The sequence below is a fragment of the Cheilinus undulatus genome, linkage group 24 (genome assembly GCF_018320785.1).
Source record: "Cheilinus undulatus linkage group 24, ASM1832078v1, whole genome shotgun sequence".
Taxonomy (NCBI): domain Eukaryota; kingdom Metazoa; phylum Chordata; class Actinopteri; order Labriformes; family Labridae; genus Cheilinus; species Cheilinus undulatus.
The window spans coordinates 10,105,447-10,118,807 of record NC_054888.1 but is presented as its reverse complement, the minus strand read 5'-3'; the positions used below and the strand labels follow the sequence as shown (position 1 = coordinate 10,118,807).

Sequence of the window (13,361 nt, the reverse complement as noted above, 5' to 3'; positions counted from 1 at the left end):
CGTGGTCGACGTCCGATCTGACTGAAAGTCGGCCCGACTTTAAAGTGAGTTGTCCGACTCAAATTCAGGGGCTGAATAAGAGGAAAATCGTACAGTGTATACCCGGCTTTAGAGATGTTTTTCAAAGGTTCTGCCCTTCCCAAACACTTTCAATTGCCGGTTGCCCAGATTGATGTGAGACACATTCCATGTAACGGAAATGTGAAAGAGTCTATCTGGCGTGCCAGGTTATACATACTTGTTCCATGTATTCCTTGCACCCAAACAACGACAACGAAAAGTTAGCACTTCATGTATTTACGAGGTTCTTCCTGGGGATGCTTGATATTGAGTTTTTCCTGAAATCCAATGTGCCAATATTTCTAAACTCCTTTTAGCTGATATGAATACTATAAAGTCACGTTCTTTAATTATTGTAAAGAACACCAAGCATCTTGTGTCAAAGAGAGGCTGAGTCAATCAGCTGAAGAAAGAGTGGGGAAGTAGATAGTCTGGTAGGGCTCACTGTGGGCCTCCATTAACGTTTGACATCATAGGCACCCACCCATACCTGGTGGAACAGCTTTACATTTTACTGATACCTTAGGTCAAAGTAGGATTTATTCTGCCAATATGTTAAACTGATAAATTGGCTGGAATAACAGCAGAAATTTCCATTTCTGCCAATGGCGGTATCTTGCTAATAATATTGTGCATCTCTTTTTTGATATGTGTCCCTAAAGGCCGGATCAGACAGCACAAACCCAGCCCAATTTTTCCCCAATTGTTAAACATCTTGTTGAATTAGATCGTCAAAATGACTAACACTGCAACCAGGATGCCCTATGACCCTGATTCAACAAGTCTGGCATGCTAGAATTTTACTGGCCTCGCCTCAAGGTTTTTGTTGTGTAGTCTGAAATAGCACAGTCTAAACCAGCGGTAACGTTTTGGGAATCATTTGTAGCACTGTTTTTTGAAGGCAACTTTACAGCATAGACACAGATGTACTTCCTTAAACGCTTTACTTCCAGTTCATACCACTTATTTGTCAGACAACTTTGCCTAAAGGAGGACATTAGGTTGCACATCCAGGACTCATCTTTATTTATTCATACATCATATACATGCACGCACACAGACTCACCCTGGCTGATTGTTCATCTCTCATACAGAAGCAGGACTCCATCAGGGCCTCCTTGGTGGCCCCATATTCAAATGCAATGCGTGACCGGAGATGAGCCCTTCATATTAAGCATTCAAATATAAAACCCCCCCCTCCGTGCACATGCACCATCCCCAAAACACTCCAGTGTGTCTGCTCCAAGGTTGCCGTCTAGCCTTCACTCCCCCGCTCCTCTCCAAAGTTAATGAAAAGTTGCTCGAGAGGCGTCTCTCCTCCACTCCAGACAAAAAAAAAAAAAAAAAAAAAAAACCCGCCCGGTGAGATTGGATATTACTAAATGTGACAACTAACCTGGAAACATTTCATCGGTGTGTAAAGGACATCCAACATTTTGTCTGCTCATGCATTTGAATAGTGAGTCACCTGGAAACACATTATCTTTGAGTGGAGGGAGCGGAAAAATGGAGGAAAGGCTGTGACTTTTCAGGGTAATAATTCATCAGAATGTGCCATAAATGAGTGTAAAGTGGATCTAATGGACAGTAACACTCTTAATTGTACTGTAATGGTGCTTTAAAGTGATCTAAGAAGAGACAAATTGCAGTTTAAATTAAACTCGTGTTTGAAATGGTCATTATGCAGAGGATGGTGGCTAAGAGGAATGATCTTTTCGGTCAATTTATGTCTTTTTAATGCATCTTTTCTGTGTCTGAATGTATGTAGGGAGAGTTACCATAAGTCCAGTTTAGAATTGAAGCCCAAGGAGATCATTTTGGCAAGTTGCTGCTCAAATCAATTGCAGTTAAGTTTGTTTAATAGCCAACAGCTAGTTTTTAAAAGTTGGAAATGCTTCTTAATGTTGTAGCAGTCTAAATGGTCGAATCTGCCTCATTTTCCCTCTGTCGTAACCCGGATGAGCCCCCAATTTATCATGACCCCAGCTCAAAAGACATGGCAAACTAAGGGAAGGGTTTTGTTTAATTTTAAGGTTTAATACAAAAATATCAGAGGTGTAAACAGCACTACCAGAATAAGAAACCCAAAAAATATGGGCCACAAGGAGAACTGGGGTGAGGAGAACAACAAAACAAAGCTCAGCTGAGTAAAGAGAGTGCACAGGTTGATTGCTACACTTCATTTTAGTGGGCCTTGATTGCCCACTACTTAACAGGTAATTTTAGAGTAGTGACATAGTAAATATATAGTACTAAGTGTAAGAATTCAGCAATTTCTAAAGAATAAGGTGGCATTACCCATGAATAACTTGGTAATATGGTATTATTAAGGAAGTATATATCCAGTAATAATGTAATAATCATCAAGTAATTCCTCAAAAAGATTTGGCAATTCTTTCATAAGTGGTACTTAACCCTAAGCCTAACCCCAACCACCTGGATGCCTGGATGTGTGCGTTGGGAGGGATTGTACTTTTCCCTACTGAATGCCTAACCTACCCTAATCTTAAACCTAACTCTAACTATAAAAATTAGTTGAAAGTTATTCGATGGGCCAAAACTAAGATATTTCTGCATACCTGGGGATTATCAAGCAACTTGGTAAAGCACTACCTAAGAAATTTCATAGGATTAAGATGATAGATTTTTTTAATATAATATTATTATATTAAAAATATTCTTTAATAATTTAGGTAATTTCTTCATTCAAAATTCAAAACTTAGAACTTCTTTCATAATTCATAAGTAACTTTTTTTTTAATAATGTCTTCATGTCTGCCAACTAAAACAAAGTGAGTCTTTCCCCTGTAATTCCCATGTAATTTTAAGATAGTTTCTTAATGACTAGCACCAAAATTTTAGGGTAATTTTTTGGTCATTTCTGAACACAGTCTTTCACAAATTCACATGCAACTTAAAAAGAAAAACTATCATCTAATTTAAATAAAATTACTTGGTAAAATACCATCTAATTACTAGAGATCTGCCCCATTATAACAAAGGTTGAGCCTTAGGCTTGAGGGGTTAGGGTAATGGTATAATTCCACCTAATTATCAGAGAACTACTACAGTATTACAAAGGGTTAGGGTTAGGCCTAGAGAGTTAAGCTTAGGGTACAATACCACCTATTTACCAGAGGACTGACACAGTATTATGAGGGTTAGACTTAAGGTAAAGTACCAAACAATTACTAGAGAATTGCCACTAAATTACAAGGGTTAGGCTTAGAGGGTTAAGCTTAGGGTACAATACTACCTAATTACCAGAGAACTTCTATGATATTACAAAGGTTAGTGCTTAGGTAAAATACGACCTTATTACCAGAGAATCGCCACAATATTATGAGGCTTAGGGTGAGGCCTAGAGGGTTAGGTTAAGGATACAATACCACCTAATTATCATAAAACTGCTACAGTATTAAAATGGTTAGACTTAAGGTGAAATGCCACCTAATTACTAGAGAATTGCCACAGTATTACAAGGGTTATGGTTAGGCCTAGAGGGTTAAGCTTAGGGTACAGTACCACCTATTTACCAGAGAACTTCTACGATATTACAAGGGTTAGTGCTTAGGTAAAATATGACCTAATTACCAGAGAATTGCCATAAAGGCCTAGAGGGTTAAGCTTAGGGTACAATACCATCTTATTACCAGAGAACTGCCACAGTATTATGAGAGTTAGTGCTAGTCTTTAAGGGTTAGGGTAAGGATAAAATGCCCCCTAATTACTAGAGCATTGCCACAATATCATTAAGAATTACTTAATAATTACACATTATTACTAGGTAAATGTTTTCTTAATAATAGAAGATTTCTGAGCTATTGCTTGCAACAGTGCAGGTTATCACTAGGTAACTCCAACCTTATTTGTGAGAAATTACTAGTTAATTACAGTATTACTATGAAATTACTAGATTATTTCTCTAAAAAGGCTATGTAATTACTATGTATTTTGGCCCACCAAAATAAAGTGTTACCACTGGAACTTAAATAACCGAGAGACCAGCTATGTCCACCCAGTTGTGGTAGAATATAAGCAACCCGCAGAGATATAGATAGAAAAAAAGGCCCAGCTAGCAGGAGGCCAGGACACCTTGCAAGACAATCAGTCGTGTAAAGACAGGGAACAAAGGTGGGCCTAATGTTCCTGAGCCTGTTGAATGGGATAAGTTTTATATAGGCTAAAAAATGTGGGTTATGGAGCTGTTTTAAGAGGGTTTCAAATATGTGCCAGGAGAAAGTTGTGACAAAAAGTCTACAATATATGAAATCCCTAAGCGAGACACATCTGTATATGTTATTATACTCCTTTTTTTCCACGATAAGGTATTAATGTAGGTGGTGGTGGAAGCGGCTAAATCAGTCAACCTAGACATCCATCCCCCTAACCAACCTTTTCAGCTCTTTCCGGGTGATCCCAAGGCATCCCCAAGCCAGATGGGATATACTGTATTATCTGTCCCAAAACGAGGGAACCCATTCCATTCTCAGTGGATTGTTGTCTTGAAACTTATTGTTCTCGGCTCTCCAGTGATAACTGTGTACATCAAGACATTCTGAAGGGTAAAGTCACCAACCAAGTTGCTGTATTTGATGAGTTTTGAAAAAATATTGTGCCTACTTAGAGACCATTTCCATTCATCTCTTCATAAGATGTCATTTGCATTGCATTTGCCTTTGATTTACATCTCTTGTTCTTCTTTTTCCTCTTTCAGGGATCCAAACCAGCCAGTCCCCCAGGACACAAAGTTCATCCACACCAAACCAAACCGCTTTGAAGAGGTCGCCTGGACTAAGTACAACCCCAAAGACCAGCTCTACCTTCATATCGGCCTCAAACCTAGAGTCCGGGACCACTACCGTGCTACCAAAGTGGCTTTCTGGTTGGAACTAGTCCCACATCTGCACAATATAAATGAATTTTTTCAATATGTGTCAACCACGACAAAAATACCTCCACAGGACACCACCCCCTACCCCTACACCAAACGGTTCCCTGGTAAGAATAACTGGCCCTCCACTACTCGCCATCCGGGGGTCCCACCTGCAAACACCAAACAGACGACGGACCAGCGCAAAAGCGGTGACCTGACGGACGAGTCAACCGTGGTGATCGAGACGAAGAGGGACTACTCCACTGAGCTCAGCGTCACCATCGCAGTCGGAGCCTCGCTGCTCTTCCTGAACATCCTCGCCTTCGCCGCGCTCTACTACAAGAAAGACAAGCGGCGGCATGAGTCCAACCGGCGCGTCCCCACCCCTCAGCGCAACTCCAATCCCTCCAACACGCCCTCCACCGCCAACGACGTGGCCCACCTGCAGAGCGAGGAGCTGATGTCGCTGCAGATGAAGCAGCAGCAGCTGGAGCACGAGCACCACCACGAGTGTGAGTCCATGCAGACCCACGACACGCTGCGCCTCACCTGCCCGCCCGACTACACCCTGACTCTGCGGCGGTCACCTGACGACATACCCCTGATGACGCCCAGCACCATCACCATGATCCCCAACTCTCTGGCTGGCATGCAGCCTCTGCACAACTTCAACACTTTTGGTGGCAGCCAGAACAGTACCAACTTACCCCACGGCCACTCCACCACACGGGTATAGCTCCGCCGGGATGGGACGGCGCCGGATTCCTTCTGGACCAGCCACCAACCTCACAAGGCAAACATGATGAGATGAAACTGTGTGAAGCACAGACACAGCAGAAGTTATTTTGCTACCATGCCTTCTTGAAAAGTATATACAGTATAAATGACAAAGAACTTCTGAAAATATTCAAAGTGAATGTTATTATAGTAATAACTCTATTTGGAGCTAAGCTCCATGGAAGGTTTCGACGAGTTTTACCAAAAGACGAGGCAAACAGGGGATGACTGTTAATATTCTTACAACACAGAGTGAACAGTTGCAGTGTGAAGCCTTTCAGAGGCTTTTGTGCCATAAAAATACAACAATAGGACAATGGCAATCGTTGTTGAAAAGCAACAATCGAGCGTCTGGGACTGCAGCAGACGTCTAGACTTGGGCACAGAATTCTACACCCCAGCCTGAAATGTATTTATGAAACTTTGTATAAAAAAGAAAACGAGAAAAAAGCTATATCGTTGTGCGTGGAATTTTAAAAATCTAAAAAAGGAAAATATTCAAAGAGCTCCTCCTATTATTGTTTTATTTTGGCTGAGATTTTTTTAATTTTCTGTTCTAGTGCGTGTAAATATACCTGAAACATTCTTCATTCTTTTTCTGATTATGACCTTTGTTTCATAGATACAGTCGGCATCATGTCAGAAATGGCAGCGCTCATATGAGGGCCGGTTTGGTTTGGCTCAGTCCAGTTTGTGACCGTAAACCCTGATCTTGCTTGTGTTCCTACTGCTGATGTCCATCCAGCCTTGCTCGTTGTAATGGGAAATCCAGTTCTTTTTAGTGATCTGCATCATTTGGCTCATCTCAGTAACACAAGCCAGTTTTTTGGCTCTCGATTGGCTCTTCATTTGGTACAAGTTTTGCCTTTTAAAAGAGGACTGAAGGACAACGAAAGTGAAAAGAAAAATAGAGTATTTATGACAAAAGGGGGGAGGGAGAAAAGCGGTTAAAAGGGCTCAGCTAGCCTCCTAGCTGACTATAAGACTTCTCTACACTCTTGTCTCGCTTCATCAGTCTAGACATGTAGTAGGAGGTCTAAGTCATTAGGGATATTGATCACCACAACACGAGGTAAATCGGTTGACCTGTGGGAAAAAAACGCTTTTTAAAAGGGTTAGGTTTAGCCAAGGGATACCCTAATGTTGTGTTCACACTAGGTGCGAATGATCGCTTATTCACGTGTACTTTAATTGATGCAAGTAACTTACTCCACTCGTGTCAAATTGCAAGTGCCCAAAAGACTTGAGAGGGGAGGGGCTTCATTCTCCCACATCTGGCGTTTCAGATGTTCCTTCAGAGATCCTCTGGTGACACATGAAATACATCACTAGAGGATCCCCATGCTGATTGGCCATCGCAGTGCAAGTGATTTGCCAGAGATCAGACTTTTCAACTCTTGCGTAATAGTGAATGAAGCGATCAGCCCGTTGAATGCTGGCAAATGATTAATTACCATGATTTGTGCTGCACATTTGTGGCAATTCCAGAGACTAGGGCAGCGTGATCATGAGATCACTTTGGCAGTATTAAAGAAAAAAACAGCAGTATTTCTTTGCCTTTCAGTGTTGATTTGCATCCTGATTTAAAGTTATGTTAATATAGTATTGGGATGAAAGATCTGTACGTTGCGTTTTACTTTGAAACTGACCAGATGCTCAGTGCAGTCCTCTGCCACAGTCTGGGTAAGAGTGGCTTGAAACGTCACCACTGATGGGATAAACCATCTGCAGTCTAAACATGGTGCTTTATTTTGAAACGCCCTAGCAGTTATCATGCTTGACTTCCTGTTTAGGTCAATCCGCTCCACTCAGCTTGACCTGGAAGCGCTTCTGTCGGAAGTGGACTTGGTGTAGAGTGGCCCTTCTGGCATAAGCCAAGGTGTGCAATGTGCATGTAAAGATTCACCAAGACAGGGTGCAATTTGCGCTGGATATCAGGGTGTGGACAGTCTATGGAATAACACTGTCTCAATAAGGTAAACTGAATGTTGAATTTGCATGGGGTTAAGTGTTTAAAATGGATATACACATCTAGAATTTGGAACCAAACTTGTCCTCTAGCAGGAAGTCTCCTTGGCTCAGTTCAGTACAATAAAACCCGTTAAATTTGGCCTTGAAAGTTTAATTATAGTGCAAAAGGGTGCACAGCAGCCCTTCAGAATTGTGGTTTGTGACGTTTCCTTGGCGTTCCCCCTGGTGCCGACTGTATCTCTTATTTTATTTTTCACTGAAAGACCAAAATGCGAACACAATCCCACCCTCGGAGAGTTGCACAGTGTCCGTCTGCAGGCCATCCCATCCAGTAGCGTCTCGTGTGTTGCTTTCTTTCCACTCTTTTAGACATTGCATGTCCAGGAAGAGCTTTACTCTCCATTTTCAGACCCGTCTGGGAACGACCACCGACTTGATCCCATCACCTGCCGTCATCCTGTTATGCTCCCGGTAGTTTTCTTTGTGGGCTTTTTCTGTCTTGCAATCTCAGCACTGCCTGAGCTTACAATGTGACCAGCAATGTATTATTTAGACCTAAAAAAGGCAGTGGATTTTTGTATCGATATTAGTTGGATATGTTTGTAAAGAAATATATGTTAGATATTTCAAATTGTCATATGCTAGCAATATGTAAAGTATTGTGCCAGGCTTGTGATATTTTGGGTTACAAAAGCAAGTGAATGAGTGTAAATATTAATGATATTATTAATTATTATAAAATGACAACCATTAACTCTTTCTGTTTTGCATCCTATGACAAAAAAAAATGGAAGAACATCCTGAAGATTTTAAGCTACATTTGTAAATTATATAAAAGATATATTCTTGCCATTTGGTCCCTAAACCAGTCGAGATAACAAGGGTTTTAATGTAGACTTTGAAAATCCTTAGTTTGTCTTATATTTGTTTGCGGTTTTGCCTTAAGTGATAATAGAGATATTTCTGGCTGGACACCTGTATAAACTTTTTCTGCAACATTTTTAATAAAATATCACAGTATTTTCTAAAAAAAGAGAACCACAATGTGAGGAGACTTTCATTGGAGTTGGATGGTTGGGTGTGAGAATGTGATTGTAATTTTACCAATGCTGCAAAATCTTAAAAAGTGACATTATTGGATAAAACGTTGGATGGCACTTCATTTGTATTGCAGTGGAGATATGTTAATGTGTATGCAGAATATGTATAGCAGTTCAAAAGTCAAGAGTGGCATTCAGTGATTATTGCAACGATCACTTAATCAGCTGAGTGGTTTCTCAACTAACCCATTGATTGGATACTTTATTTGGCCCTTTTTTTTTCTTTATTTCTACACAGAACTGGTTTTACAGTGTCTTATTACAAGGGTTTTCTTTGGCCTTATATGGTCCCTCATGCTCCTACCTATACACTAGGGCTGTCAAATGATCAAAATGTTAAATTGTGATAAATCTCAGGATTCCTATAGTTAATTGCATTCTATTTTTAAATTCCAATATTTTGCCTCTAAAGTTGTTTTTGTCATTTGTGTCATCGCCAGAGTGTGGTGAATGTGTCTCAAAGACACCTGTGTCTGGAAGGTCCAGTCACTAGTTAATCAGTATTCCTGGCTACCATTACACCTTTAAGGCAAAAGAACACTCCAAATAACTCAAAGAAAGGCTTATTGAAGAGTAAGTAAACTTAGTTTCTGCCAACTGCTTTATTTTTTAAGGATTTTTTTAAATAGGAATTTTTAAGGAAAGCCTCAGTTATTAAAAAATACACTGCTTTTAAAAATATTCAACAACTTAGATGTTTTAACCCTTTTTTATATAAATCAATCATGGTCAATATAATTTGGCTTTTATGACAAAAAAAAAAAGTAAATAATGTAAATCAGTATTCCTGGCTACCATTACACCATGAAGACAAAAGAACACTCTAAGCAACTCAGATAAAAGGTTACTGAAAAGTATAAGTCAGGGGATGGATAAAAAGAAATCCCAAGGCACTGAACATCCCCACAGAGTTCAGATAAATCCAACATAGGAAAAAGGAAGGAAAATGGCACATGTGTAAATCTGCCTAGATCAGGCTGTCCTTGCACACTGAGCAACCCTGCAAGGGGGAGACTAGTAAAGAGACTTTCCCTTGTTCTGACTGAATCATTAATCGACCAATCGATGCATGAATATATATTGATGAATCATTTCACCTCTAGCAAAAATGGTGTATGAACAACAGAAAAGGGCAAAAGTACAAGACTGTGTTTATCTTTACAAGAAGAAAGGAACTGTATATCTCACAATCAATTTCTATGAACTTTCCTCATTGTTTAGGGTCCGTATTGGTCCCTTTAATCATGCTTATCTTTATTGTAATGCTTACATTGAAATGATAATGTATTTTTGCACATTTTTATGTCACGCATGTATTATCTGCAACAGTCAACAGCATTTGTTCGTGGGCTTGGTAGACATTTCCACGATAACCAGAGTCCTCCCCAACCAGGAACATCGCTGTGAGACTCAAGGATTGTGGGTATTATAGTATTTTTGGCTGAGATTCAGACTAAAGGTATGTTTTCTTACTAAAAGTTCTTCGATTTTGAACTTTTGTCTTCTGCAGGAGGATATATCATCGTTTCACTCTCAAGTGTCGTGATAAGTCTAACTTGGATATTTCTAATAATATTGCTTAGAATCAAATCTGCTGTGGAGAAAATGAATGGGGTTTTAACTCCAGCCCTGTTTTGATTTAATTTAATGTAAAAAATCATCAGAAAGCAGTGCCGCAGCCCTAAAAAAGACATAATAAAGAGCATATTCTGCCTTGACACAATGAGAACTCTTTAATTTTCAGACCCTTCTTGCACTGATGAAGTTGTTGGGCTCTTATTGAGTTGGACTCAATCGATACCAACAATCTAGCCCTTGGAACTTTTCAAACATTGAATTGCATCTGCAAACAGTTTGGGCTCTGCCAGCTAAGCTGAATCCTCTGACTGTTTCGGCCTTTGTGGATTGCTGTTGTGCTCCGTAAGGGAAAACGAGACGCGCCTCTGAGCTGAATAGGAAAGTGAGCCGCTGTCGTGGCCTCCCTCGACACTTGCATCCAGGAGGCTCTGAGCATCCTGCAGGAAAACTGCATCAGAGTCGCCCTCCCCATCAGCACCACCTTAGCTCCCTTCTCACCATTCAATCTATTGATTCTGTTTGCAACAAGCCAAGCAAATTAGCTTTTGACTTAAAACTGAAGTGACAGGGGGAAAATTGAAATCTTTAATAGTAATCTGCAGTTACTGAGGCGCAATGGATGTCTCCATACCATCTCCAGTGACATTTGGGAACCCCCCCACACTGCCCTCCCATGAGCCAAGGTGATGGAAAGAAATCTTATATGAGTCACTAAACACCCAGCTGATGCATGTGGTTCAACATTTGGTCATCAGGTCAGGTATATGGGCACATGCCAGTTTGGCACTTCAACCTTGATCCTAGCCATCATCCAGGCCTGTGCCAGGCCTATGCCCCCTCTCTTAAGGTATCCTCCCAATTGCCCCTTTCATAATGCATACAGTTGCCCCCTTTGTCTAGACCAGGGTCCTGGACACCCAGTATGCAGTGAGTTGGATCAGGCCCGGGGAAGCACACCAGGTTCCCGCTAACCCTTCCCATCTTACTCTACTGAGCACATCTGCATTAGACACATAGTTTTGCCAACGATACCCAATGGACCAAAGATAAGTTCACTACTGTTCCAAGTTTTCTCCATTTGTGGGTAATGGCTCTCACTGTGGTTGGTTGGAGGCCCAAAGCCTTAGCAATGACTTTGTCATCTGTCCATGTTAATGTGTCAACTTTGAGATTCAGGGTGGGTGCACTTCAGTTGAAACTCTGGGCTTTATTGAGCTCAGTTGCCCTTTATGAGACGGGAAAACTTTCTTTCATTAGCTAAATTGTTTGATCCATAATATATGATCCAGCAAACGAGATGCATACATACGGAGATGAATATTTATTTGGAGACTTGTGCACACAAAGCATGGGGAATGTGCAGGCATCCTTTTAATTGGCATGTTGTTTATGCTGAGGGTAATGGGGTGGAGGCTTGGCGAGGGAGGAGGGGGGTGATGCACGAGAACGACGGTAGACTGGTAGGGGGGTGCTGAGCGTGAGAGTCGACTGGAAGTTAATTAAGCTGGCAACAGCGCTCCATCACTCAAGCACGGTCCCAGAACTGTCATTCAAGAGCACCGCTCTCCAGGCAGCCATTACCGAGGCGTATCGATCGCCACCGTGACAAGGTGGTGCACCGAATGGGAGTGGGCAGAGATGGTTTTGTGAGTGTGCGGTTTGGGCTGTGGGAAAGAGTGGCTGAGATGTTTCTAGGCTGCAGAGAGAGCCCCCGCTCCGCTCCCCAAACATGAATTAAAATGCAGGTAAATACACCGCAGCAGAGCCGCTTGATTGCATTTCCCTCCCTGGGTAGCTGCAGCCTTAATAGATGAATATGAAATCTTCAGAGTCAATATATATGCAGTTAAGTGGTGAGGAAAAGAGGCGGTGGTAATGGCCTCCAGAAATCTCCCTCTGCATCTTTTACGTTGGGAAATATTGTCCTCAACTCACATTCAGACTCTTAAATAGTTTTCTGTTGAGCTGCAGCACCTGAAGAGTTTTCCACTTCACTTGGTGTCCATGTAAATGAGTGACTCAGAGCTGATGGCAGCAAAGGTTCATGGGATTCATGCAGGCTGAATATCTAAATCCCCTGCCACAACATGCACGGACACAAGATTTCTAAAAGCGGCCTCCTTGTATTAATAAATGTAAAGTTTTCATTTCTATGTCTATCTGCTATAGAACTTTACAGCAAACATTATGTAACCACCAGATATTCTAGATTCAATATCAAGTCTGTTAACTACCAAACAGACTCACAGAAAGCTATTTTTAGCAGCCCTATTTACTGTGCTTTATTTCCCCTGGGCCCCAATATAGTTAGAGTTAAAAGAATGAATTGAGGCCCTTCACTGAGCAAGTGCCTGGATAAATTAAAAAATGAGAAGCCATCTCTGTATTCCTGCATGCCTTTCAAATAAGATTGAAATTTAAAGCTTTGAATTTCTTATTTCCCTTGAGAGTATTGTTCTGTTTTTCTTCTGCAGTTATCTGTTCTTAACACCCTTAACTACACTGCACATTAACACCTACTATTCAAAGATCCGCGCTGGGACAGTAGTCCTGATGCTGCAGCAGTTCGACGAGCCCGTCACATGAAGGTGGCAGGGCAAAGCCCATGGGACTCTCGTTGCTAGATCAGGAGAAGATCCATGCACATCAATCAGGTAGCTTGAGTGTTGCTGGTGGTCGTCAACCGGTTCTCAACTTGAGGCAGTCTTTCCAAGTCGGCGCTTAGAGAAATGTGGCTCTCTTCAATGTCCAGAGAGCTGGCAAAGCTTGGGATTGTTGTTGCTGCCTTGTTTGAGGTGAGGCACCTTGGCACTGATAAGACTAGTGTGAGTGAAGTCACGCACTAGTGGTCTGGTTGTGCTGATGGACACAAGACTGAAGGGGTGGCTCTGGCGGTTGCGAGCCAACTGGCCCCCTTGATACTGGCAAGGCCTGTCAACGACTGCTTGCAAGACTGACCTATTCATTCAGTTTGGCCTTGGTTGTTGCAGTTTGTGCAA

The 13,361-nt window shown here is 41.5% G+C and overlaps 1 protein-coding gene across 2 annotated transcripts in view; it reads left to right on the top strand.

Annotated features, from left to right (window-relative positions):
• The window catches only part of nlgn4xa (neuroligin 4 X-linked a), a 175,805-nt gene extending 167,111 nt beyond the window's left edge, over positions 1-8,694 (top strand). For both annotated transcript variants that reach the window (XM_041781976.1, XM_041781975.1), the window contains one exon: positions 4,778-8,694. In XM_041781976.1, coding sequence (XP_041637910.1) covers positions 4,778-5,672 — 895 coding nt within the window. In that variant the 3' untranslated portion in view covers positions 5,673-8,694. The remainder of the gene's footprint in view (positions 1-4,777) is intronic.
• Positions 8,695-13,361: the final 4,667 nt, after the last annotated feature.